General features: G+C 39.5%; 2 protein-coding genes across 4 annotated transcripts in view; one reads left to right on the top strand and one right to left on the bottom strand.

Annotated features, from left to right (window-relative positions):
- Positions 1-15,495, top strand: part of LOC143026607 (MOB kinase activator-like 2) — a 279,965-nt gene extending 264,470 nt beyond the window's left edge. For all 3 annotated transcript variants that reach the window (XM_076187317.1, XM_076187310.1, XM_076187299.1), the window contains 2 exons: positions 5,509-5,730; positions 6,328-15,495. In XM_076187317.1, coding sequence (XP_076043432.1) covers positions 5,509-5,730; positions 6,328-6,902 — 797 coding nt within the window. In that variant the 3' untranslated portion in view covers positions 6,903-15,495. The remainder of the gene's footprint in view (positions 1-5,508; positions 5,731-6,327) is intronic.
- A 2,201-nt stretch (positions 15,496-17,696) lies between these two features.
- On the bottom strand, positions 17,697-24,244 carry LOC143026617 (uncharacterized). Its single transcript, XM_076187331.1, has 4 exons — positions 24,135-24,244; positions 22,945-23,006; positions 20,749-20,862; positions 17,697-19,936 (listed from the first exon to the last, which is right to left on the bottom strand). Exons 1-4 carry the CDS (start codon positions 24,139-24,141, stop codon positions 19,769-19,771), a joined length of 351 nt encoding a protein of 116 aa, XP_076043446.1. The 5' UTR covers positions 24,142-24,244; the 3' UTR covers positions 17,697-19,768.
- Positions 24,245-25,785: the final 1,541 nt, after the last annotated feature.

The following is a 25,785-nucleotide window of genomic DNA, read 5'->3' on the forward strand; positions in this document are numbered from 1 at the left end:
TCTTTGGATGTGTGTGCGCGCGCGTGTGTGCGTGTTGACTGGTATAGGGATATACCTAGTGACAGTAATATGAGTAGTGATGACTTGGTATTTGTGGAAAAGAACTTATATTAATCTGCAAAGGACAAGGATGTGATGGCTTGGTGAAGTACAGTTCTTTGGCATATTATGAATGGACAGTGTTGCTAGGTGGCTTGAGGACACCTGCGTGGACAGACACCTGTTGCACATTGCACCTGTCCGAGCTGGCACCTGCAGGAGTTGCACCTGTCAGAAACAACACCTACGGGTACACCTGTCGTACCCAACAGCTGTCTTAAATCTGTATCTGTTGGTGCAGATACAAGTCGGACGCTGCTGCACCTGTTTTAGCCTACACCTGTCGACACCATGAGGCACACCTGGCGGAACCGAGACCTCTCGTGACAATGCAGCTTTGACTCAGCTGCAGAACAGCTGCGTGGCGCCACGCAATGTATGTCGAGGGGGTACTCGAGCGTGGCTGTTGTTCGTATCCTGCGACGACCAGCGTCCGTCTTCAAGACCCCCACCCCACCCCACCCCTCCGCCCCAGTGAAGGCCACCAAGCCACGCTTCCTCGTCCCCCTCCCCCTCCCCTCCCCTCTTGTGTAACCAACTAACTCCTACACGCAAACTTGCGGATCCTCCTTACTTAGTCGACATGCTCTTGATCCCCCCCTCACCACTCCCTTCTCCACCCAAATCTTTCGCCTCTTTACATCTTCACCCATCCTCCCTTTCCTCGACAGATCCACATCAACCCTTTCTCTTCGTTTCTCTTTAGTCCTTTTTTTAACATCCATGACTTTCTGTTCCTACTTATTCTTCTTGTCAGCCTCTTCTTCAAACAGTCCATCTATTGTCGTCTCACTAAGTAACCTCTTTTATTCTCCAAATGTCATGTGTGTGTGTTTACCTAATAAATAGAAGCAGTGTTTGTGGGGTTTCGTTTCTGTGTCTCAAAATATCAAACTGATTTAGGTTAATTTATGTTGACCGCCTGAACACTGTTACCTAATGTGTGTGTGTGTGTGTGTGTGTGTTTACAATTTGCAATATACGCTCGTAAGGTTCCCTTTTTCAAACTATTATACTTAGTTTCGAATTCTTCTATGGTTTTATCTTGGCCAATTTCATATTTTAGGCACTTCCAAGAATAGACACATCTGTACGAAAAAAACTGTTTATATCTTCCACATTTTTCGTTTATCTTTATTTTCTTTTCTTTCAGTCTATTCCTATGACCTCGTGACGCACTTCCGTCTCAAACCAAAGCATCTTTTCTGTTAGTTTTATCCACTCCATTGGCCTGAACATCTGTATTCTAATGATAGCACACCCAGTGTTGTGTGTGTGTGTGTGTGTGAACTTTACTATGTGTTTTACTGTTCATATTTGACCTTTTGTGCGTCTGTATGTGTACTCAACACTTCCTTAAGGAACAATCACTGGAGAGTGTATATAGTAGAAAGGGCAAACATGCTCGAGGGCCACCGTGTCCTTATTCCGAGGCGGAAGTGAACTGGAGAATGCCATTTGAAGCGCCCCCCCCCCCCTCCCCCTACAAGAAACCAAAGCTGCAGGAGGCGACGGCGAGGCGACGGTGGCGGAGGGAGCGTAGTCGGCAGTGGGGGCCCGAGGCTCCCGGGGGCTTGTGCATGGTCGGAAGACAGATGCCTCGGGCGGGCGGGACGACGCACGCGCCGAAATCAAACCCAACCCAACAGACTTCGCTCGAAGTATTATTGGACCAACCCTACCCCGTTATCCCCATCAGGAGATGAATGGGTGACGTAGTCGTTTCGTCTTCTTGGCGATGGGAATGGGACAGTTCCTTCAACAAAATAAAATCGCCTGACGGCAGATTTTAAATAATTCGAACGCAGGGAAGGAAACCAATAATAATTGGTGGTTCCCACCACATGAATAGAATCGCCTGACGACAGCCAGATAAGATACGTAAAGATCCCCACCTACAGTGAGTTAATGGAGACAATATTTAACCTTTAAACTGGAGAGTAGTTTCCCTCCATCCAACAAAATCGCTTGTCGGCAGCCATGGGGAAAAAAGTATAGACGTTGTGATACAGAAAACATTAAAACCGGATGATTGTTGGATGAAACAAAAAGAAAAACAGTACAGAGTAGTGACAACATATGTTTTAGGATTTGGGTCCACAAGACGATGACGACGACGCAGCAACAGTAGAATGAGGAAGAAGGAGGAGGAGGAGGAGGCCGACCGTAACTGCACCCTATACTTCAAGGTCGTCTTGTCTGACGACGGGCAAGTGGCCCAACATAATTTCAGGTTCAGTGTGATGGTGGCACCCTCTGTGTATGTGTGTGTGTGTGTGTGTGTGTGTGTGTGTGTGTGTGTGTGTGTGTGTGTGTGTGCGCGCGCGCTCTTTCCGTCAGGGACTGAAAAACGGGATGCTTACGTCATGCTGCCCTCTATCTCTAGTGACGGCTCTACGGACCCGAGTCACGCAGCATTCTCTTATTGGAGATTAATATCCACTAAAATGATAATGAAATAAATGAGATGTTGATCACTTATATTACTGATATCCCTCTGAATAACTCCTTTACGCACCACTTCGGTGAGATATTGTTCTCCTTGGGGACAGAAGCGCTGGTTATTGCGGTAACAGACACCTGTTACAAACAGGAAAACGTACAGAATCTGAGAGCCTATTAGAATAAATTGGCGGTGGCCAGAATCTTATAATCAATGTGTGCATCAGAGCATTAATTCGGTCCATGGCAGTGGAATTGTTCATATTTCCTTTGCTTCATTATTTATTTTTATTTTTCATTTCTATGTATATACCTATTAATTATTGGAGTGGAGAGGGGTACAAAAATAGAGTACATGTGGAAGGGGCTATTAGAAATGAATAAATAATAATTTGAAAAAAAATTATGGTAGAGGGGGTTCATGTAAATGAAATCGCCTGACAAACAAATGCATTATATGTGTATATATATATATATATATATATATATATATATATATATATATATATATATATATACATACATATAATATACACACTTCAGAGAGTTAAGTGGAGTATAAAGTTACGACGTGGAAAGAGACACTTGGGATGTAGGCATCAAGCAGAATTATCTACACAGGATTTTGACGTTTATCTCTGCTTCTCCTCCTCCTCACCCACATTCTCCTTTTCCAGTTTGACCAAACCTTTCGGACACGTTTTTGTTTTTATATGTTTTTAACACTTCACCAGGCAGCTATTTTATGTCGCACGGATTTAGCTGTGGAGCTATTTTAAGCGTTTGTTTTTGACACGTCTTTAGAGGACAAGCCAGATCACTGACGTCACAGATTCTCGTTCTCTCTCGCTCTCACAGCGACATGAGTGATGAAATTTATTCTGGGTAACATCGTAGGTTTTATTCAGGTCATGATTTGCCTTAGAAAAGACTTAATAAATTGAACCCTTGTTAAAGGTGAGCTTCTCCTCATGAAAAAAATCGTTGATGGTCCATCATTTGAAGGAAAAACCATATGGCTGTTTTTTTATATATACTCAGTAAATAATTATGTGAGCATACTGAGAAATTAATTAATAGGAACATATAGTAATTATAATGGACCAAGAGAATCATTGAAGACGTGACAATCGTCTAAATTCTGTCACGGAAGCCAATCCGCATCATACGAACATTGATTATGACACGCTTGGCTTGTTCGAAAGCGTTAATCGCGCGGTAAAATTAAATGAATAATGGTAGAGATGACCATGTTCATTTGGAAAGGAATTTATCACCACCATGTTGCATCGATAGTCTGCGAAATCAGTCATTCACTCCCTGATATCCACCAATCAGGGAATAGCTGTTAGTGAAGTGAAGCTCATCTGCCAACCGCAAGCGAATTGACCGAAGCCTTGATTCTTTTTCCTTTCATTATGATTATCTATTTACTTAATTGTTTATTTCAAATGTTTGTGTTGTGTCTTCTATCGTGCAGGTTGCAACTTGCAAGAAAAAAAATGGATGACCTTTTAAATAAAATTTGCCCTGCGTGACACCACATATCCAGGTCAAGACCAGCTGAGAGGTCAATACAATTATCCCCTTCACTACAAAAAGCCTTTACATATTTTCATTGGCTAACACCAGATTATTTTATTCACATGTGGGTAAGACCTCGGGATAGTTTAAGTAGTAATTACTCTGTTGTTGAGGCAGGTATAAACGAAGTAAATTAAAAGCATACAGCTACCCCACACCCATCAAAACCCGTCGCTACTTTTCATGAAGAAGACAACTGTATGGGACAGTGTGAGTGAGGAAAATTCCTGCCAGGACCGTAGTTTGGGTTGACACAGACATTTGAAATAACAAGTTCATCAGGGGCACTCAACTGATCTGGGGAAATTTACTTTAATTAGCTTCTTGCATTTTTATATAAAATGATAATAATGTGCATCATTACCACAAATTTGTGATCGCTTTTGATTTATGTGGAAGTCTGTGAATCCTATCACAAGGTGAGCTTATGAGGTTCTCATCTGCAAATAGGGTCATCTCAAAACCCACCAACAATTTCACCATCTGAAGGTGCAACCTTAAATGGCTGACACCTTGTCTCCAGACCAAGCCTTGGATCTCTCTTAACTTTGACTAATTTTTCCACTTTTTCAAGTAGTAAGAGCTGACAGCCAGTGATTGCTACCTTCTTGGTGGCATAAAACAGTCTCACTAAGACAACACAGACATTCTTCTTTTTCTTCTTCTTTTCTTTTTCAAACCAGGCCCAGGTTCTCTTATCAGCTTTGACTTTATTTTCTCCATCTTTTCATATATGAAGAGCTCACAACTGACAACTCTTCCCTTCCTATTGTTGTACTTGTATAAGCCAGTGGCACAGAAATACTCCTATAGCAGTACAATACAGAGGACAGTACAGTGTCTCTTTCCAGAGAGAGAACAATCAATGGGAGGACCTGAGGGTTTACTGGCTGCTGTGGGGCTGTAGATTTCCAGAAAGTGTAACACAAGGCAACAATTATTATTAATGTGGAGTACATTATGTATTACAGTACCATTGCATATCTAAAGTCCAGAGTTCACTGACAACCTTATGTTATTCCTCTGTGTGTTTGTGTGTGTTTATGAAGTTGCAGTGTATGGGCTTGGAGCTGTGCTCATGGAGAACCATCTTTTTCCCTTCACTCATCAAAATTTGCCTTAAAACCCATTTCATGCCCCTCCCATCTCAGCATTTGGTTGATAAAGGATCATCCTTGTCCCCTGCTACAGTGCTCAGATGAAAGGCAGTGCAGTGTGACAACTATAATATGTTTTCAAAACATTATCAAAGTGAAGCACTTATAATGAAATGCCCCAGAAATGAGGAAAAGAATTGCAGTGTGTGTAGTGAAAAATTATGCATTATGATAGGAAAAATATTTCAACAGATACTCATTGACAATATTTTCCATTTCATTACAGCAATTGACTTCTTCCAACATCTAAACCTACTCTACGGGACTGTGTGTGAGTACTGTACAAGCAGTGGCTGTCCAGACATGTCAGGCCCTGCCACAAGACAGTACCTTTGGTTTGATGAAAAAGGCAAGAAGACCCGCGTGGCTGCCCCACAGTATGTTGATTATGTCATGATCTTCACTCAGAAGACCATAAATGATGAATCCATATTCCCCACCAAATTTGGTAAGTGTTATTGTGTTACTCTGCTAATTCATTAGTAAATCTATAAGTATGCATGATTGGTGTCCTTATGTAGAAGCAACTTCAAGATCCTTGTTGATTTAATTATTAGTTTCACTTTTATAATTTTCATAATATAGAGTGGGTGAAATATATATTTACATTAGTTGAAAAACCTACATCATTCTGCAGTTTGGGTCAGATTTGTTTACATTTACTGGAGTGCAGTCTATTAAGATGGAAATGCTGAATGAACAATGTAGAATCTTGCTTGAATGCTAATACATAGACATTCATTGTTAGCACATAGAAAATATGTGTCATTACTTGTAAATTAATGTACTGATTGAAAGAGTTGGTATTAGATTTTTTTGTTTATCTTCCTTTATATGGTTAGCATATCCTGGGCAGGCATGTCATATTAGTTGAATAAAATTGTCTTGTTATCAGGCAAAATAAAAACCTATAAAGTTCATCATAGCAAATCAGTTCAATGTATCATAATTAGGCGTACAAAAATAAGTATATAAAATTAAATAAAATCTTAGTGGATAAGCATTATATCAGTGTTACTTATTTTGCATTTTTTGTTTGTTTCAGAAAATGACTTCCCTGTTTCTTTTGAGTCTATTGTAAAGAAAATACACAGGCTTCTGTTTCATGTGTTGGCACACCTGTACCACAGTCACTTCCGGGAGATGGTACTCCTTAACCTGCACTCCCACCTTAACTGCATCTTTGCCCACTTCATCCTCTTCAATGAACGCTTCAAACTCATTGACGAGAAAGAGACAGAGATCCTCCAGGACCTTGTGGTTGCCTTGAAACTTCACCCAGAGAGTGAAGTTTCTTCGTCAACCTCCTCTTCCTTATCAGCCACCACCACCATAACAAGTATCACCACCACCACCTCCACCACCACCACGGCAAGCACGGGCAGTAAAACTGGGGTTATGTGTAGTAGTAGTGATGATGCCACAGTGGCTACAAGCAACCAGTGTTTGGCAACAGAGTTTTCTTCGTGTGAAGAAAAATGTGTGGTGACCCAACCGTGTGCAGGACTAAGCGATAGTGTAACAAGTAGCTCCTCGAGCAATGGTGGGGCGCCCGACACGCCCCTGGTGGGCTCGGGGCCGCCCCTCATCACTGCAGGGGCGGACGACACGCAACCATAGTGCCCAGCTTCGTCCTAGTGATCAAGGGTCATGTGCCTCTGCCACACTCCCACAGTCTCCTGTGGTTCTGTCCAGTTTTTGTTGTTATGAAAAGCCTGGCCAACTCTCCTTGGCAAACCCTTCCACACTTCTGCTGCAAGAGGAGCGAAGGGGCAGACAGGGGACCTTTGGGCCATTGCTAGCATCAGCCTATTCAAAGTTATTTGATTGCTTGTAGACAAGAGAAGATGGGTGGGTGGCGTCGACTGACCCTTTAATATCATATGTTGTACATAGGTCTTGTAAATTACTTAGAAAATAATTATGAATATAAAGATAATATTTATATTTATTGTGCTTCATCACATGGGCACACCTTCACCAGCAAATGAAAAAAAATTGACCCAAGACTCTTGGAAAACCAGTCAGCCATGTTAAACACAAACCAGACACTCAGTGTATACATATGTATATATTTATGTGTCTGTGTGATGCATTTGTATGGGTACATGTGTATGTTGGTCATTATGAGCTGAATCGATATGAAAATGTGTATGTATGCATTTTTATATTCAGTATTTGCACATAATTGCATTTCACATGTGTACACTGTGTACATGCATACATATGTATGTGTGTATATATTTGTCTAGATGAAATGAGTTAATCAGGACTGAGTCAGACTTCTAACATCCCATCTCATTTTTCCCCCTTGGTTCAAACCCAAGCAAGTGTTTGTGTGTGTATGAGTGATACCATGCACATGCAAGCACAGTTTGTATAATTGGCGTAATTATTGGGCTTGCTTACCAATAGGTCACCTCCATTATTACCAAGAGCATTATAGGAAATTTATAGCCATAATTCAATTCTGGAGAACAAAGCTCTGTACATGTAAATACTGTAATAGTTGTATGCTGATATATCCATATATATATATATTTATATATATATATATATATATATATATATATGTATGTATGTATATATAAATACACACACACACACAATATATATGTTTATGAGTATGTACACGTTTGTGTTTACATACATGTATACCATATTATGTGTGAGAGTATGTATACATGCACAGTGTTTTCTGGTTTAACTGTGATCTGAATTATGAAGCACTCATGAACCAGAAAAATAAATGAATGTATATTTTTTTTTCTATCAGTGTATTTTGGTTTGCAAATGTTCAGGTTTTCAAAAAAGGAAATGTCTCTTGTTTATTTATATGTCTACATTGGATTCAGAGTATCCACATGTATCTGTTGTATTTTTCTTTCTTTTTCTTTTATGTATGTTTTGACTATGTCAGATATTTTACTATGTTAGTAAGACCCAAATTAACAGTGGTTTAGTTATTGAAAACAGTGATTAAAAGAAATAAATTAGCAGTAATATTTTACTATGTTAGTAAAACCCAAATTAACAGTGGTTTAGTTTTTGGAGTTGATGAATAAAAGGAGTGAATTTGCAGTAATTAATGCATTGAATTGTTAAACCTGTGTACATTTATACAGTGCATAATATATGTATATATATGTAGGCTCACAATGTCAATGCATATTCCAGTGCAAAACAATATGTACATATGCACACACATGCATATGTGGGTATACATGTATATGTAAATGTAAACAAGTGCTGTATGTATGTACTTATGTATATACATATGTGCAGCCACTTACAGATGCATAGATATATATAAAGTGAATATGGCTGACTAAGATTATATTTTGTGTTGGATTGTGTTGGCGTTAGGTTGTTGCGGTTTGGATGCGGTGCATTGATTGGATGGCATGGCTTGGGCCTGGCAGCGTCACACCGCCCTAGCACACCACCAGCGTCACATGTGCAACCTGCCCACCTCTGCAAGCTGTACCATGCTCGGCAGATCCAAGCAGCAAGCTTGGCTTGCATGGCTCTGTTGCTGCGTGCTTGCACAGCTGGTTTGCATATGTGCACAGCTTAGCTTGTGTTTGTGAGCGTGCAATGTGGCGTGCTTGCTAGTCGTCATGTGGTGTTGTGCTGTGATCCACAGTACAAACGCAGCCCCGCCCTACGAGTGTCTCCTTCAGGGCTTCTTCAGCGACATTGCTTGAACACTTCCTTGCATTTTCTGAGCTATTAGCATTATTATTTATTTATTTTTGGGTGTTTCCTCGTATGTTTGTGCTCGAAGGCATTTGGATCAGTTACCATTATAGATAATATTACTGAGTAAAATTATAGAATTGCAAATTTTTTTTCATCTTCTACTTTCTTAGATCCAAAAGAAAGGATATTTTTAGTTACAGTTTATGTGCTACAAATATATTGTACTTAATTTTTTTTTTCTTCTTTTTTCAACCATAATATTGTCATGACTCAAAACATGAAATAATGAAAAATACCTCAAAAGTGTGTTGTCTGCATAAGACATTGTACTGAATAGTTTAGCAAATGTAGACAAATATTTGTGAATGAAGATGTATGTTTGCTTGAAGGCCAGCGCCAGACTGATGCTGCCAGTGTGTATGCCCACTGTGTGTTGGGGGAAGGGAGGGGAGGTTGTTGGGTGGGAGTCACATCATGCTGTGTTGGGATATTATGTAGGGAGGGAGAATTATATGCAGTAGGTATGGAAAACAGTTGTTTTGTTTGGGAAGGCTGTGCATAGTGGGAGTTGAGGGGTCAGGTGGAATTTGGGGACCTGCAGCACAGCACTTTGGTCATGTATGGTGTTGTGCTACCCAGCAATTCATTCCATATAGCAAGTACCCCTTTGCTTCCTTTTATTTATGTACATGTAAATGTGCATATATGTGTGTTTGAGCATTACCAAATTGTAGTGTACAGGAAAGGAGCAATGCTTATGGGGTCCTGTTTCTTACTCTCTAATGTGTGTGTGTTTGTGAATGTGTCTTCATCAGCAGAAGTTTCCCCATTATGAGGGCCACCATCTCATCCAACACTGAGAGACTATCTAATCCTCAAAACAAAAAGACAAGGAACTGAATATAAGAGCACTTTCCTTCTTGTACTTCCCTATCTTAGTGTACAATTCTTTATGCAGGACTTCCATAATGTCTTCTTTATTCTTCTCCATGTTTTTATTGGTCATGAAGGATGTCAGCCTCTGGTGCATACTAGGGTAGTTGACCATATAGCATGGTCTGCAGCTTTCTGTCCCCCTCCTCCCTCTTGCTGTCTCTCACAGACTATGCTGTGGTCTATAGAAATCTTCATAAGTCCATTCTTTTGGTTTGTCGTTACTATATATCATAAAGCCTTGTCACTATCATGGCAGTGATTACTATCTCAAAGCCACCCTCAGGAGGAATAGCTGGTAGATGTATACACACACATATATATGTGTGTGTGTGTCATTCATATTTTGCAGGTTTCTTTATAGTCTTCTCTATTTTTGATAGTCCTTTTGACATCAGGAAGATTTCAAAAGGAACTACTGAAACTTTGGAAAGATCATGAAGAAACATGCAAATTATGGTAATACAGTCATCTTTAGTCAGACTTGTTTTTACAAAAATGTCTTGTACAAGTACACCAAAATATGCATTGTGTGTGTGTATATATATGTATATATATATATTTACATGCATGTATATAATAATAAAATGTTGCCCTGAGTTTCAATGACAGAAAGCCCACACCACAGCGGCTGGCAGCAATCTCTTGGTCCTTCCATAGATCTCTTTGGGATAAGACTTCAAACTGTTGTCTGCATTGTATTAGTATGGGCCACCTTTGATGTCTCCAGCTTATACTAATAGGAGGAGGGGAGCAGTCATTGATTGTCAGCTCATGTGAAAATTTGGAGGAAATATAATTGAAACTTATAGAAAAATATCTTGGATCCAGTCTAGAGATTGAGTGTCAGCCATTTACTATTGGTCACTGGACTGGTCAAGACCTCAGTGAGTTTTGACTGTATTTTCTTCACATTTTACATATTAGAAGTGACAACTAGCAACTGCCCCTCCTCTCCTACCATGAACAGGTGATGTGGAAACACCCTACATTAACACAACGTTAACAACAGTTCAATGATTCTTCCCAGAGTGATCTATGGAGGGTCCAAAGACTTGCCAACCACTGTGGGGCTTTAGTTGTCCTGTTAGTAGAACCTAAGGAAACATGTTCTCATACATGTGATCCAAGACCATGGTGAATTGCATATATATGTGTGTATACATCTACCAGCTACAAACTAGATGTTGCGAGATACAAAGATGGGTCATCACGAGCATAGCTCCCTTTCCCGTATAATACAACTAGGTAAAAACACACATGCACACACACACACACCAATAAACATACAGTTGAGATGTTATGACAACTAGGCGAATGTTTGTGAAAAAAGGCCCAAGTCTTACTACAAGTTTCATTCCTGACCAATTTTGCACAAGGTCCAATTAGAAGAACCTCTTGTGTAAAACAGGTCAGGCATAAAACTTGGATTATGAATACATGGAGATAGGCATTAATAGTAATTGTGACCTTGAGTTTCATTGACAGGAAGCATGCAGCAGCCCTACAATGGCTGGCAACAGTCCATGGGCCCTTCCATAGATCTCTTTGGGAAGACATGTTAAACTTTTATTGATGTATTGTTATAGGACCATTTCTGTCGCCATTTTAGAGAAGTATTGAGGAGGGCTGTCACCAGTTGTCAGATCTCCTTTAGTGTACAGATGAAGGAAATATATACATTATAGGGATCTCAGGCTCTGTCCAGTGACTGAGTGCCAGCCCCACAGGGCTGCACCTCCAGGAGGAGGTAAGGGTGTTGACGGGTATTTGTATTTTGTCACTGATAGCCAGTGCTTATCCTTGGGGACAATACTGTATCTATGAAGTGGAGTTGTAGAGGCAGTAAGATTGGTAGCAGAAAGGAGAGGTAGTAATAGTTGAAAAAGATGTATATCAGTCATGGATGTATTTTATTTTATTTCATTAATTTAGTTTTATTTATTTTATTTTTATTTGTTCATTTCCCCTCTCCATCTCTCTCCCTAAAGATATTCATAGCTTTTGAAGTAGTGTGACAGAAAGATAATGTCCATCTTCCAGATACCCCCGTTGGTCCTTATATAAACATAGGCATACGTGTTATTGTGTGCACATGTTTGTCCCATATAGATAAATGTACATGAACATCCTTCTGCGAAAATTTAACCATGGACACATGCATATGTGCAGCACATGGACACACACACAGACAGGTAAAGTTTTGTAAGTGGAGATAAACTTAGCTCCAACCTCACATAGTACAATTAGGTAAACACACACACACACACACACACACATATATATATATATATTCCCAGTATGTTTTTCCTATCTCAGTTTTGCAGGTGGCTTTTAGGTATGTCTGCATACGGTGTCACTGCCACCCAAGAGACACCTTACTTCACTCCAAAGAGGGTTGCAGCCTTGTGGGGATGGTATTCAGTTTCCAGACTGGGTTAGAATCTTGGTAGAGGTTTATGGATTCAGCCAGTGGCCATTTGTGATCTTTCAAATGATCAAGGCAGCATGTTTTTTTTTTTCATTCTCTATATGTGTGTGTGTGTGTGTGTGTGTGCATGTGTAAGATTCTCTCCCATCTTTCTCCACCAGATTGGGTCACCACTCACTCTGCATTATATATATATATATATATATAATATATATATATATGCAGTACACATACAAATATATATCAGTTCTGTGTTCATGGTTTTGAGTTCAAGAATTATATTGTATTAATATATACTTGTGTATATATTATATGCACATTGTTTTGTTTAGAATTTCTTTTTATAGGCCTTCCACTGTGATTGTCATGTAATATGACTGTATTTGTAGGTACTCCACCTTCCCCTCATCCCCTGTTATCCTCCATACTCCAATTCTGAACATTCTGCATTTGCATATGTCACTGATACAAAGTCATGGCCAGCTATTACGTGCTGATGATTCCCAACAGAGAGGACATGCAGGTTACTTAATTATGAACATTAATTTTCTTGTCTCCCTCTTTTACTTTGGTACCTAACACTCATGACCTTTGAGGCATTCCATGATCCTGTTCCAACTTTGCTCTTTTACTTTCTGAAATTTCCTGTCCTCCAGTGCTGATGCTCAAAACTGATCAGGTGTAGTAGAGGGTTCCTAATGGAATCTGAAACCAGAAGAGGCACAGGCTGTATTTAATAGCAACAGTACAGTCGCTTATATCAGACAGAGGTTGGGAGTAAAGCAACATACATTGCTAATGTAGTGACCAGTTAAGAATCCTGCAAATAAGCAATCCATTCCAGATATTTCAGTCTATTAGACGTTCCATTCTGCCACTTACTATGAGCCAGATATATCCCATCATAGGTGCTGAGGAACATGGGTATATAAAATCACCTTAATTTTATCTGGGCATGGGTTGTCCTTCCCCACTGTTAGTTCCCAGCTTTAGCACATAGTCATCACTTTATCACATACATTGGGCCTCATATTATGGTCAAAAATCATAACCCGTTGGTCTGGATGCAGAGTTGTTGTACATGTTTGCTCCTTTGACAAGCTTTGTATTACTTGGGCAACATGGTGCATGTTAGCATAACCTTTGCACCACCGAATTCAATAGCTACATAGAGCAGTGCTTTCCCAGCCCTATCTTCTCCCTTTGTATCCCCTCTCTTCACCTGATCTCTTTCCTATGTCCCCTTTTGCTGAGGTCTTCCCCTCATAGCATTCTGCCCAACAGGGGCTTGTGTCAAGTTTATTTTACCATACAAAAACTTAAAAGGAATAATGTGAATGTGGCCCAGTGCAAAGGATGATGTACCAGGACACAGCATACTGCTGACTAGTATGCACTGCAATAAATACATAATATGCTGCAGTAATCTAGTAGTGTGCTGTGTACATGTTATATTGTTGTGACAAATGCAGCATAGTGCACATGTAGGACTTTTCATATTTGAAGTTCAGTACAGTGTAATATGCTGTTTGCCAAGTCATACATTCTTGGTTTACTGCTGGTTTAGTGAGTATATCAAGACTGTGGTATTGCATGTGCTGTGGATCCACAACCATAAGCACAGAACACAGCTGGACTTTGCATGCATGGAAAGTGTGCAAAAACAAGGAGTGGGACATTGTAAGACAGCCTCTTTCATAGTTCTTGAAGGAACTTCAGGTCCCACAGAATTCCCCTTCCACACAAGATCTACCCCATACCTTCCAACATGTTCCATTGCAACATTTATCTTCCCTATGCTCTTTACTCCCTTTCTTGTATTTCTTTTTCTTGTTCTCTTCTTCCAGCCTCATGTTCCCATCCTATATTATCTTCTGTAACCAGGCTCTTCCCCACTTTCTTTATCCCTGCAATTTTCCTTTATTTTTTAGTCTTCATGTCTTGCTTTTTGACATCCTTTTGTGTCCAGCTTCATTGCCTCATGCATGTCTCCTTGCCTCTATGTGGCAGCACATAGTTGTGTCTTGGGTACTAAGGGGTGTTAACAACAGCCTTACCTTTCTGGGGTCAGCTCATACAGGGCGTGGCTAGGCTTTACTGGCTAAGGAAAAATTGGGCTCACACTGGCTAGTATAAAGGCAGGCTTGTGTGGGCCAAAAAGATGAGAGTGTATGGGCTTACATATTGTTAAGCCTGGTCTGTGATGTTTGCTGTGTTGCCCTTGCCACCCGCAGCTCCTCGTGTTTGATTTGTTGTCTGTTGTCATTGCTCTCTTACCGAATGGTTCATTTGAATGCCGCCTTCCTGCTTACTTGCCACCCTTCCCTGCTGAGTGTACATACGTTACTTGCTACAGCCCCATTGGCAAAATACATCTGCACCAGTGTTGTTGGGCAAGACAGTTGGTATCCCATGTAACACTTGCTGGGGGGCCCGGACGTGCGGGAGCCGGTCCTAGTCTTAGTTGGCTGTGGGGCTTATAGCAGTGCCCGACAGTCTGTCACTTGGCTCTCGTTCTATCCAGGTTTGAGTCTCAGTTCCTGGCACAGGTGGCAGTTAAGGAGTGCAGTATTTGAAAGCATATCTAAGTGAGCCTTAGCTTTACACTCAGTGTAGCAGAAGTAGCAGATATTCTTGGAAGGCTGGCATTACAGATGAGTATGGACAATAGATTAGGTCCCACAGAACAGCAGTTAAAGACCAGCCTTTGCTGCTGCTGCTGCTGCTCTACTGCTGCAGCTGCTTGATTGCTGTTGCAAAGCAGAACATGGTAGGATGTTCAGGACCTGACAGATACCCACTTGTGTCCACGTGACATCAAGTTACCATGAGCAACAGTGACTGGCTGCAGTGTCTGGTATACCAGCCAAGCCAGTCAAGAGGTGTAGCTTTTCAAGGTGAGGTGCAGAGGTGTAACAAGAAATAGCTGTGAAGTTGCAAGGTGGCATAGGGCAGAGGCAGCAGTTGAGAAGCGGTGGCATAGGGGCTTGATGCCAAAAGCACTCAATGTGCCGACTGGAGTGTGGCTTTCAGGCATTTCTTGTGATACTATTGGTCCTCTAGGGCCAGCTTAGTGAGACAGGAAATGTTTTAAGGAATAACTATTATTGCAAAATGAATATAGAAATAAAAATAATTTGCACTGAATTGTTGTCATTTCTTTTATACCTCAGTTTGGCTGATTAAGTAAATAATAAACCTTATTTCCACATTATTAAAAAATTCCTTGATAATGAAGAATGTACTGCATGCCCAAAGCTGTGGACCTAAGGGACTGGTACTTGGCATTGAAACAGGCCCCTTGCAATACAGAGACAGAACAGTCCAATATTCAACATTTCTTCAGAGATCTAAGGGAGGGAATGATGACTTTCCAGCAACTGTGAAGCTGAGTTTTTCCAGTCAAACTTAAAGTAACTATTGTTATTACTGTATCATAGTTAACATGCTCTGAGAAAACTACAAGAGGATCCAAGGAATGTTGGCAGCTGCTGTGGGGTCACAGGTTTCCACTAAGCAAAAGATAAGGCAAGAGTAAGTCAGTAACTTGTTACCAGTATGAATACTATGATTAAATGCTTATATTACAATTTCTGAAAATAAGAAATTCATGAGTAAAGAAAACTCATGCACTGGTATCTTTGTAAAAAAAAAAATAGTACACTAAGGCTTCAGCCAAAACCACTGGTAAAACAAGAACTTGATTTAGAGCATGCAATTAGGGAAATGAGGAGTAATATTTATATCCATAAAATGGTTTCTATGAAGACCGCCCACTCTGTTATGGATTACAATGAAGATCTGAAGAATTCATATGAAAGGGGCTGTTGCCGACATGTCTATCGAAATAAACACCACATAAGGATGGAGCCTTTATTAACCTTTCCTAGTATTCAGTGACCACCCCCTCCCTCACCCCCATTCCCCCTATTTATTCTCAGTTGTGTGTGTTACAATTATATACTTGAAAAGGCTGTAACAAGTGAAACGTCGTATTGATAAAGGCTCCATCTTCACATGATGTTTATTTAAATAGATTTGAAGAATTACTTAGCCTCATCATCTTTGTCAGAAATAACAAAAACAAGAAATCTATGTTACTTCATTGTTCTTTGCAAATCCTCAGATTTCCATTTTCAGAATTAAAATACTATAAATAGATGAGAAATTGCAGTACATTGAGACAAGCAGCCTGGAACTATTTACCTGTTTGTTTATTATTTAACTATACCTATGCATTTATTTATGTACTTTATTTATTTATTTACATTATTGTAGTTTTTATTTATTAGTTTATTATTATTATGATTTTTTTCGCATCCGACCTAGATATGGACCAAAAGGTCTCCTGTCGGCATGCTCCGCCTTTGTAATCCTTTGTGACTGCTTAGTATGGACCCACAAAAAATAGCACAGCACAATGGAGGTGCTTACTATGGACAATGTTTGGATTTCCACTTAAATTATCCATGCTATAAGAGCACACCCATGACCCTTCACACTCATGTAGGTATCATGGAATTATCTAGGTAAGATCACCTGCTTTCATGGGACTGTTATTTGTGGGAGAGGCTGACTAGGTCAAACCACCTGCTGTAGGATCAGTTTTTGTGTGAGGGGAAGAGCTGAAAGAAAATGAAACAGTAGTTGTGCATAAAAGTGGCTATTGCCAATGTGTGCATTTATAGTTCTTCATCTATTGCAGCTTGGGAAGCAAGGCAAGGAGTGAGAAATCAATAGTTTTACCAACAATAGTGGGGAAGGGAATCAGACTTAGTTGTAGAGAAAGGCAGAAAAACAGGAAAATGTTATGAGATAACATTAAATTCAAAGCAGTTTGAGTAAGAGTGGGTATGTCCTATTTGACTTGTCTACCTACCTTATAAGGGGGAAAAGCCCTTGGCATATAGATATTTTGAGAGAATCACAAATTTGGTAAATTTTAGTATAAGAAAAATCATATGTAAACTGCACTTTTGTATGTCATATTATCCATGTGGTATATGCATTTCCAACAAGGAGCAAGTTGATTTGACTTTTGCATAAGACATCAAGTGCTGTAGCAAACAATGATAATTAGGGAGGGGAAGAGAAGTCTGCTGGAAGACAAAAGAATAATTGTATATAAGGGTGGCTACTGATACTAAGCCCTTTTCTACATCTGCTTCAATTCATCCAGGATCTTCCCAATAGTCTGCAGTCAATCATCTAAGCAAGGTAATTCATATATTTACAACATAAGGTTGATCAAGTACATGAATGATAAATTGTAGATAAATAACCCAATCTTTGCAAATCCAAGCTAAATAATGTGACTTACAGTGGGTTAAATTAGCACAAATATGACATTATGTTGAATGAGTTTATTTTAGCCTTCATAGGAGTTGACACAGTAGTGTACTTAAATGCAAAGTAAATTAAACAGTATTTTGCATGATCCCATGGTCACACGATCTTGTTGGTGACCCACTCTCTAGGTAGGTATGTCTAGTTTTGAATACTGGACTTCAGGTTCCTCAAATGTTCCATTGTTTTGTGATAATAATGTATGTGAACATAATCCACTTTAACATTACATAATTTATTGTTGTAGATCAGATAGAACAGCAAGAGTGACTCAGTTTCTGGTATAGTAAGTTTTCCACTAATGTTCTTTTGTTTCATGATGGTTAGGTATGTGTGTGAATGTCTATCAATACATCAAGGTCTTTTCCCCATTATATGGGTAGCCAAAGCCAAAAGGCATATACCCACTCGCACTCATTCCACTCCCAACTCCTCCCCCTCATCTCAGCTCTTCATAGATGACAGGTTTATCGTGCCCATTGCCCTGGGTCAGAAGCAATGCAGTACATTCATAGCAAGGCCACTTCACTTAATTGGTGATCGCACCTCTTTGTCCCTCTTGCAGAAAAAGAGATGGGAAGAAAACCCTTTACGCAGTGTCAAACTATCATTCACACACAAAGAATCTTTAACCCCCTCCCCCTGTGAATGTAATTTACTTTAACATTCAAAAGCAAGACTGCATTCCATGAAAAAATGGTACTTGTTCAGTTGTGCACATGGACGCGATATAGCGTTAAAAAAATTAAATATTAATTTTGCACATTATAATATATATGCGATTTTCTGGACGGAAATAAAAATAAAAAATACCTTGCTACAAACAAATATACTACCGAACGAAGTCGCTAGCACAGGATCGGGACGCCATTTTGTCGTTTATCAAGTGTTGTGTGCCCACTGCCCAGTCCAGTTGAGGCCTGGTGTACGCCCTCGGTACTTCCGCCAATACCTTGCGAGGTATATATTCTTGAAAGAATGCTAGGAAGCTGAAATCCATACATCTTCAAGCTATGAAAAACCTATATACCCCGCACTCAGAAAGTGATTGAATAGGCCACCAACATCCATGACGACGACGACGACGATCCGGATGACCGTTACAGGTACCGATTTACTAAATACACGTTAGGTTAGACGAAATTATCATCCTTTCATTTCTTCGACGTCGGCATCTATCGTAACAAACATGGCGTACCATTCATCCGGCGCGACTTCGTTACTTACGAAATCTGATTCAGCAACTTTTTTTTTTCCGCCAAGAAAAAAGCATATTACGTTGATACATTATAATTTACAAAATTAATAATAAATTTTCTATTTCTATATCGCGTCCAAGTGCAGAAGGCCGGTAAAAAATAAAGTTCCTCAGAATAAGATTTTTCTTGATAAATGATGATAAATCTAATATAATGAAAGCACTCACGAAACAGGTAACAGCAACATTCATTATATGGCAAATCCCAGTACCTGAAAATTTACTGATCAGACAAGAACCATTTGGATTACATAATTAATATTCTCATCCATCTATAACCATTCTTCATTCACTCCTACCTTTTGAAGTCTTCTTTGCTGAATAGAAATTCTACTTGCATCCAATACCCAATAAATTTATTTTTGTTTTATTTCGTATGCTCATATGACTGTTTTGTAGGAGCAATTATGAAAACTTGTTTGCAAGCTAGAGTGAACACACACGAGAATCACTACTGCAACACGATAATTGTCTGGCATTTATCCATTGGGTCACTACAGTGGACATAAGAGTGGCAAGAATTGGTACATTATATATGATTTATTACAATATTTATGATAAACTCCTTAAATACAAAGAATGGCGATACAAAATATTGTTCTCAGTTTTATTGCCTCATAGTATTTTATATTTGTAACAATGTTACATTTAGATTGTCAGAATGAATCATTATCAGCTATTTATAGTAAATGTACTGTTTTCAACATGTGTCTGAATGTGTCAAAATCGTCGAAAACCTTGGGGCACTACAACCCTTGTGAAGATAATAAGTGTAATTCACCTAATTCTCCAAACATCAGTGGCTCCATCGAAAAATCACCAGCGATGGTGGTGGTGATGGTGACCATGGTGGTGGTGGTGATGATGGTGACCATGGTGGCGGTGATGGTGGTGGTGATTATTATCGGCAATGGCTTCCATGGCAGCTCCCATGGCTGCCCCTGCCATGAAAGCTCCGGCTTGCCCACCACCTCCAGGGCGACGCTGTTTTCAATAAGAAAGAAATTGTTAAATGAAAATCGGAGTTTATAAAACCAAGTAGGCCTACAGCTCGCCATTAAGACAACTATTATACATATGGTAGTTTCAAGAGAAATTGTAATGGTAATAATAACAATAATTACTAATTATGACAACAATAGCAATGGCAATAAAGATAATTGTAACAATATACAGCAAAAACAAAATTTACTTTGACACATATTCCACATGAGAACGGAAAATTATTCGGTACTACTTTGGCTTCATTCTACGTGGTAAAATTATCTACAGCGTACGAATTTCATTTTGGTATGAGCGACTCGCTCGCAATAGAGGAATAATGTGTATGTCGAAATTGTAGTTATATTTCACCATACAATGTAGTTCATGACCCAGGATATAGAGTATTGGGTCATATTTTACATACTAAACATAGCATGGAGGAAAGGCGAGATTGTATTATTAAGGTTGGTATCGTTTGCATTTCAACCGTATTTTTAGCGAAATCATAACATATTCAATTATATTTACATTATTTATAATTAGTATTGTTATGACAAATACCGCACTACATTAACAATCCCAAACATTGTCCTTGTAACCACAAAATTTATTACAGAACAAAATTCGTAACGGAAGTTTGGTCGAATACGACTTCCGCCCGTAAGTGAAAAAACATCGTTTGATTTATGAAAATTTTAGATTTAGAGTATCTTATCTGTCCATACTATTTGGCAGGGGTAATTTTGAGAACTGTTGCTCCCAAGTTAGAGTGAACACACAGGATAATCACTTCTACCACAGAAACTGCTTACCCTATTTTCTTGTACGACCACCGTCTCCTGAACGACGACCCTGGGCTGAGGCTGCACATACACTGGACGCTGTGGCTTCTCTTCGATTACGACTACCGTGTTACCCTGTGGAGGCTGTTAGATAAAGAATTGAATCGAATCATTAAAAAGTTTTGGTAATGTGAATTTTTAACGCTTTTTTATCTTCGTTTAAACATGCAAACCCCACCAAATGTTCGGGTATATATAAATAATATTCTGAGCGGTGACGAATTGACGCCGCGGCCATTTTGTAGGGCAGGTAGGTACGTCCGTCACACTTAGTACAATAATAAAAGTAAAGTTGATATGGTATTTGTGTAGATTGCAGATGGGAGGAATTGTTGATGATTTAGGGAGTTGAAGTTTAATGTCCTTGGCAACTTATTTGCGATTTGTAAAAACAAATGCTGACAAAAAATTGCACATTAGACTTGTCAGAATTAGTAGTTTTTAGTGATATGACATAAGTATTAATTTCAACTATCATTAAGCTTAAAAGAAAATTTAGCAGTCTATGCTAGCGTCGTTTGACCAATATTTACATTGTTTGAAATTTTGTCATTTTTTTTTATTAACTGGAAGTTAAGATTATAGGTATAATATAATGATAATAATTTATTTGGCATTGAATCAATATATATGAAGTGCAGATAATGAAAAAAACACATAGTTCGAAATAACAATTACAAATGCCGAGGTTAGGGTAAATTTCCAGAATCACGCAAGCACACATATTTAACATTAGATTTACGTTGTCCAATATCTTCTTTGATGTGGAAAAAAACGAAAGAAGTGAAAAATGCACTTGCGTGATACTGGAATAATACAGACCTCATGTCCGCCCTGCGCAGCGGCCGCCTTTGCTAGTCGTGGTCGGTTTATTGTGAGAATAAAATCTTAACCCCCCCGTCAATTAAGTGACATGAATATTTACAGTCTTGAAAGATAAATGTTAAAATTTTAAATATTGGTCAGATGCCGCTTTAAAATCCATATTTGTGTCGTACCCCACACCTCTAGTCGGTTATTATGGAGACCGCGACCTGAGAATATTGAGAAAGAGGACAGGAATTGTATAATATAAATATGATGTACTTTGGTATGTGATCTATACAACCAACATGATGTACGTATAAATCGCGTTGATACCATCAGGGAATGTTTATAAATTTCCTGCATAAGAATAAATATTGAGGATACATTATACTTTGGTACGCATTATAAAGTGCAGATCGCATAGTTTCATGGTACGTAGTCTACGTAGATCGCAAACATTTGTGAACATTTATCGTTCTTTTCATTAAGAATGTGAGCATTTGACGTGGAACAGTTGTGGGATAGTTTGATAGGTTGAGTAAACAATCCAACCCCAGTCTGTACGCCGCCGATCGTTTGTACCAAAAAAATGGTGGACCGAAAGAGCGGTGACGTCAATTCATGCTGCGCATGTGGCCGACAAAAGCTGATAACTGAGTTTAGGAAGTTGAGTGAAAGAAGAAAATTTTAATTTACATAGGCAAAAGTAAGACGATCGCACACATTAGATGTGATTTTGGTAACAGGTTAGAAGTGATGAAAATGGCTGAGGGTGAGAAGCTGGAAGAGGTAGAGCTTCGAGTATTTGAGGTCACATATGGCAGTGAATGGAGGAGTGGTGGGATTAAGTGTAAAGGTGTGATGGGAGAGTGTTTTTGTTGTCTCAGATGGACGTTTCCCATTCAGATGCCTTAAGAAATGAACTGCTAAAACAAAATATTATGATTAATAAGGGTTAGGTTTGGGAGCATCTATATGGGAAACGTTCAAATGATACCAAAACCGAGTGGTTGAGAATTTACGTAAAATCGAAGGCATAGCGCGGAGCTCCAGAATCGTATTCCCCAACCCCCCTGTCGAATCTCAAACAGCACCGAGCCAGGAAACACTGTATGCCCTGGTGGCAGCCAACATCGGTCTCGCTGCCTGGCAAACTAAAAAATATTTGGCTCGCTTGGGATATTGAGGGCGAGAGACTTCCAATTGGTGGCATAAGTATTGAAGTCAACATTATCGCGTCCAAAGTTATGGCGGGTATGGTATATCCTATAATTTTCAATCCTTCATCTCGTTCACCTGGTTTAGAATGACAGTAGAACTAGAAGTTGATATAGGAACAGTTGTGTGTAGTCCACTTACCTGTGTTGGGTAGTACGATGGAGGAGCTGGAGCCGAGGGCTGGTAGTTCGGGTAGCCTGGTGCTGGAAGAAGAGAGAATATGTTAGGGAGCTCCTAGACGTCTCCTTTGCCTTACCTGCTTGGACAGCGACATGGAAGATTTGTGGACGGGAGGCGGGATTGAAGTTTGGACGTCATATCTGCATACACCTCAGGTAACAAGTCATAATTTCGCTCGATTCATTTTTTTTACGAGACATGGACCATTTTGAGAATCCTAAGCCAAAGCCAGAATAAAAAAAGTGGCGATCGAACGTGGTCAGTCGTCGAAGCATGGATTCTCAACTTTTTCTCTTGTGTATCCCATACTTTATGTACTGCTGTTCTTTAGCCCCCTATAGACAACTTCAACATTGAATAAAACCGATTTGTGGCCCCACTCACCCCACCAAAAAGACATCATTATATCCTTTACAGTGCATTGTGTCTGTTAGCAATTTCGAAATAAGTTCGTATTATGTCACGTGCATTTTGACTGATATTGCACTTTTTAATGGGGGTCCAGAGGGGAGGGGGAGAGGGGGCATTTGCCACCACTCTCCCGTACCTGGAAAATTTGTGAATTATTTGTTCTAGTCTAGCCATTTGTCTTTTGTCTCCTGTAGCTTTACAGGCACTCTCTCTCTCTCTCTCTGTCTCTCACTCACTTCGTTCCAGTTCTTTCCGTATATATGACGTTGACGGTCGAATGAAATTGAGTGACGACAACCAGAATAAAAGCACAAAATTTATTCAAAATATGTTTTAGCTATTCAACGACGTAGAGTCGTCATGGGGGGGGGCTAAAATCGTTTGGCGGGATTGTAGCAGTGAAAGGACCAAATACTCTTCAATTAAGCAGATGAGAGTTGGTGTGATTATTATTTTCATTAGAATTAGTATCAGTATTATCATCATCATTATTATTATTATTCCTTATTTTTAAAGAATTGACAATATCAGATGATCATAAATTAGTGAAACATTTGAGGCAAGTCGATGCATTCGTTTTTCTTTTCCATCATTATCATCATTATGTACCTTTTAAGCAATAGCCCCTATATGCAGAAGCCTTTTTTAATCTTATTTATATTAATTTAAGCGTCGTCACCTATATACATAAAAATCCGAGAAATAAAACAGTCTTCACAGATTCTTTCTCGAGAACCAACCTGACATGATGAACGGACGGAAGGCGACGGAAAAAAGAAGTTCGGGTGAAGCGATGCGCAGAGGTGCACTGGATTCTCTATATTCTGTCAGGCAACGACGACGCCTCCCATTTGTGACTCCTCCTCCTCATTTTTTTTATCTTTTAATTCTTAAAGCTTGTGGGCCTTTCACCCGCCGGTCTGCAGACAAGATAAGAATAATCCCGTGATTGATACGGCGTATCTTATTCCCAGTTGGCTTTGTCACGGATTGTTTCATTGCATTAGTGGTTACGATAAAAATGCGTCGTGTCATCGTGAGGAAACACTGGAAAGAGGGTGGTGACGATAATGCAGTTACATGTAATTGTCGTTGTGCATCGTGTACACAAGTGTGTGTGTTTACTTAATTGTAACATACAGGGGAGGAGTAACGCTCGTTGGGTCCCGTTTCCTAATTTCTAATTTATCATAAATATCCTCAAATTCGTGTACAGTTCCAACGTAATCTATGTCCTTGATTTCCAATTATCACATTTAGATTTGAATTCGTGTATTGTATCAACTTGTGCTATATCTCCTTAGCCATTTCAAGTATTTATGCTTTTATATGGAAATTTTTATTTCTTCAGACCAAAGCTTTATACATGTATAGGCAATTCACTCAAAGAATCTCAGTCGGTCCTGCGTTTTCGGTTGGCAGCCCTGCTCACCCTTCACCCGTTGAGCTGGCTGAAACCTCTAATTTCCTTAGAATATATTGATATTTCCTTACTTAGCTCAGTGACTATACGAGTTACACGAATATCATGTACATCTTGGGATGAAGCAGTCCTTGTTCACCTATTTCAAAGCTTTCCAAGTCGATAGTGCAAAGAAAATAATTATAGCGAGGATAAGATAAGGAATATAATTTCAGTGTTTACACAGCATTTTACTTATTATCGCTGTGTCCACTCATTATGAGGCTGGACATGTCTTCTGTGATATAAAATAGTCATGAATATGACTGTGCTTTCACATATCCCATAATGTGACACATAAAAGAGGAAATGAAAGGTTTATATGATTATTTTTTGATACTGGACGGATGGTGGGAAGCACAGCGTCTTGCTCCCTCCCTCTCTCCAGCCCAATCAATCTCATGAGTCAAAATATAAAATGACTTGAGTACATACCGCTCATTATTTTTCGCATCTCGATTAGTTTACGGCTTTCATCATCTCATATTCATTATCTTCTTGAGTCTTTGAATACGGTTGTACCAACGTATATAGTCGGAAGAGTGACACTCGGATCGGAAATTGAAATATTTAGATATGAAAAAGTTCGCGAGTTGCATCGTAGTGTGTGTTTGTGCATCTGTATGGAGAACTATATTTCTTCACATCCTTTAGACATGTAGCGTGTGTGTGTGTGCGTGTGTGCACGCGCACACTCATACGCGCATCAAACATTTGACCGAAAACAATCCCAACAGCCATTGTCAACAACTATACCATTATTCCTCACATGGTATAATGATTACTAATGTACCGAGTGTCTGCTCTATTTCAATCGTCCTTGCGAACACACAGGGCAAAGGTGACGGCTTCGATCTCAGCTCAGCGTCTCCTGGCGTCAACCTCGTATTTTCCACACCAATAGTGATACTTAAAGAGATCATGACACT

The sequence above is a fragment of the Oratosquilla oratoria genome, chromosome 1 (genome assembly GCF_046742065.1).
Source record: "Oratosquilla oratoria isolate Oo_2021 chromosome 1, ASM4674206v1, whole genome shotgun sequence".
Classification (NCBI taxonomy): domain Eukaryota; kingdom Metazoa; phylum Arthropoda; class Malacostraca; order Stomatopoda; family Squillidae; genus Oratosquilla; species Oratosquilla oratoria.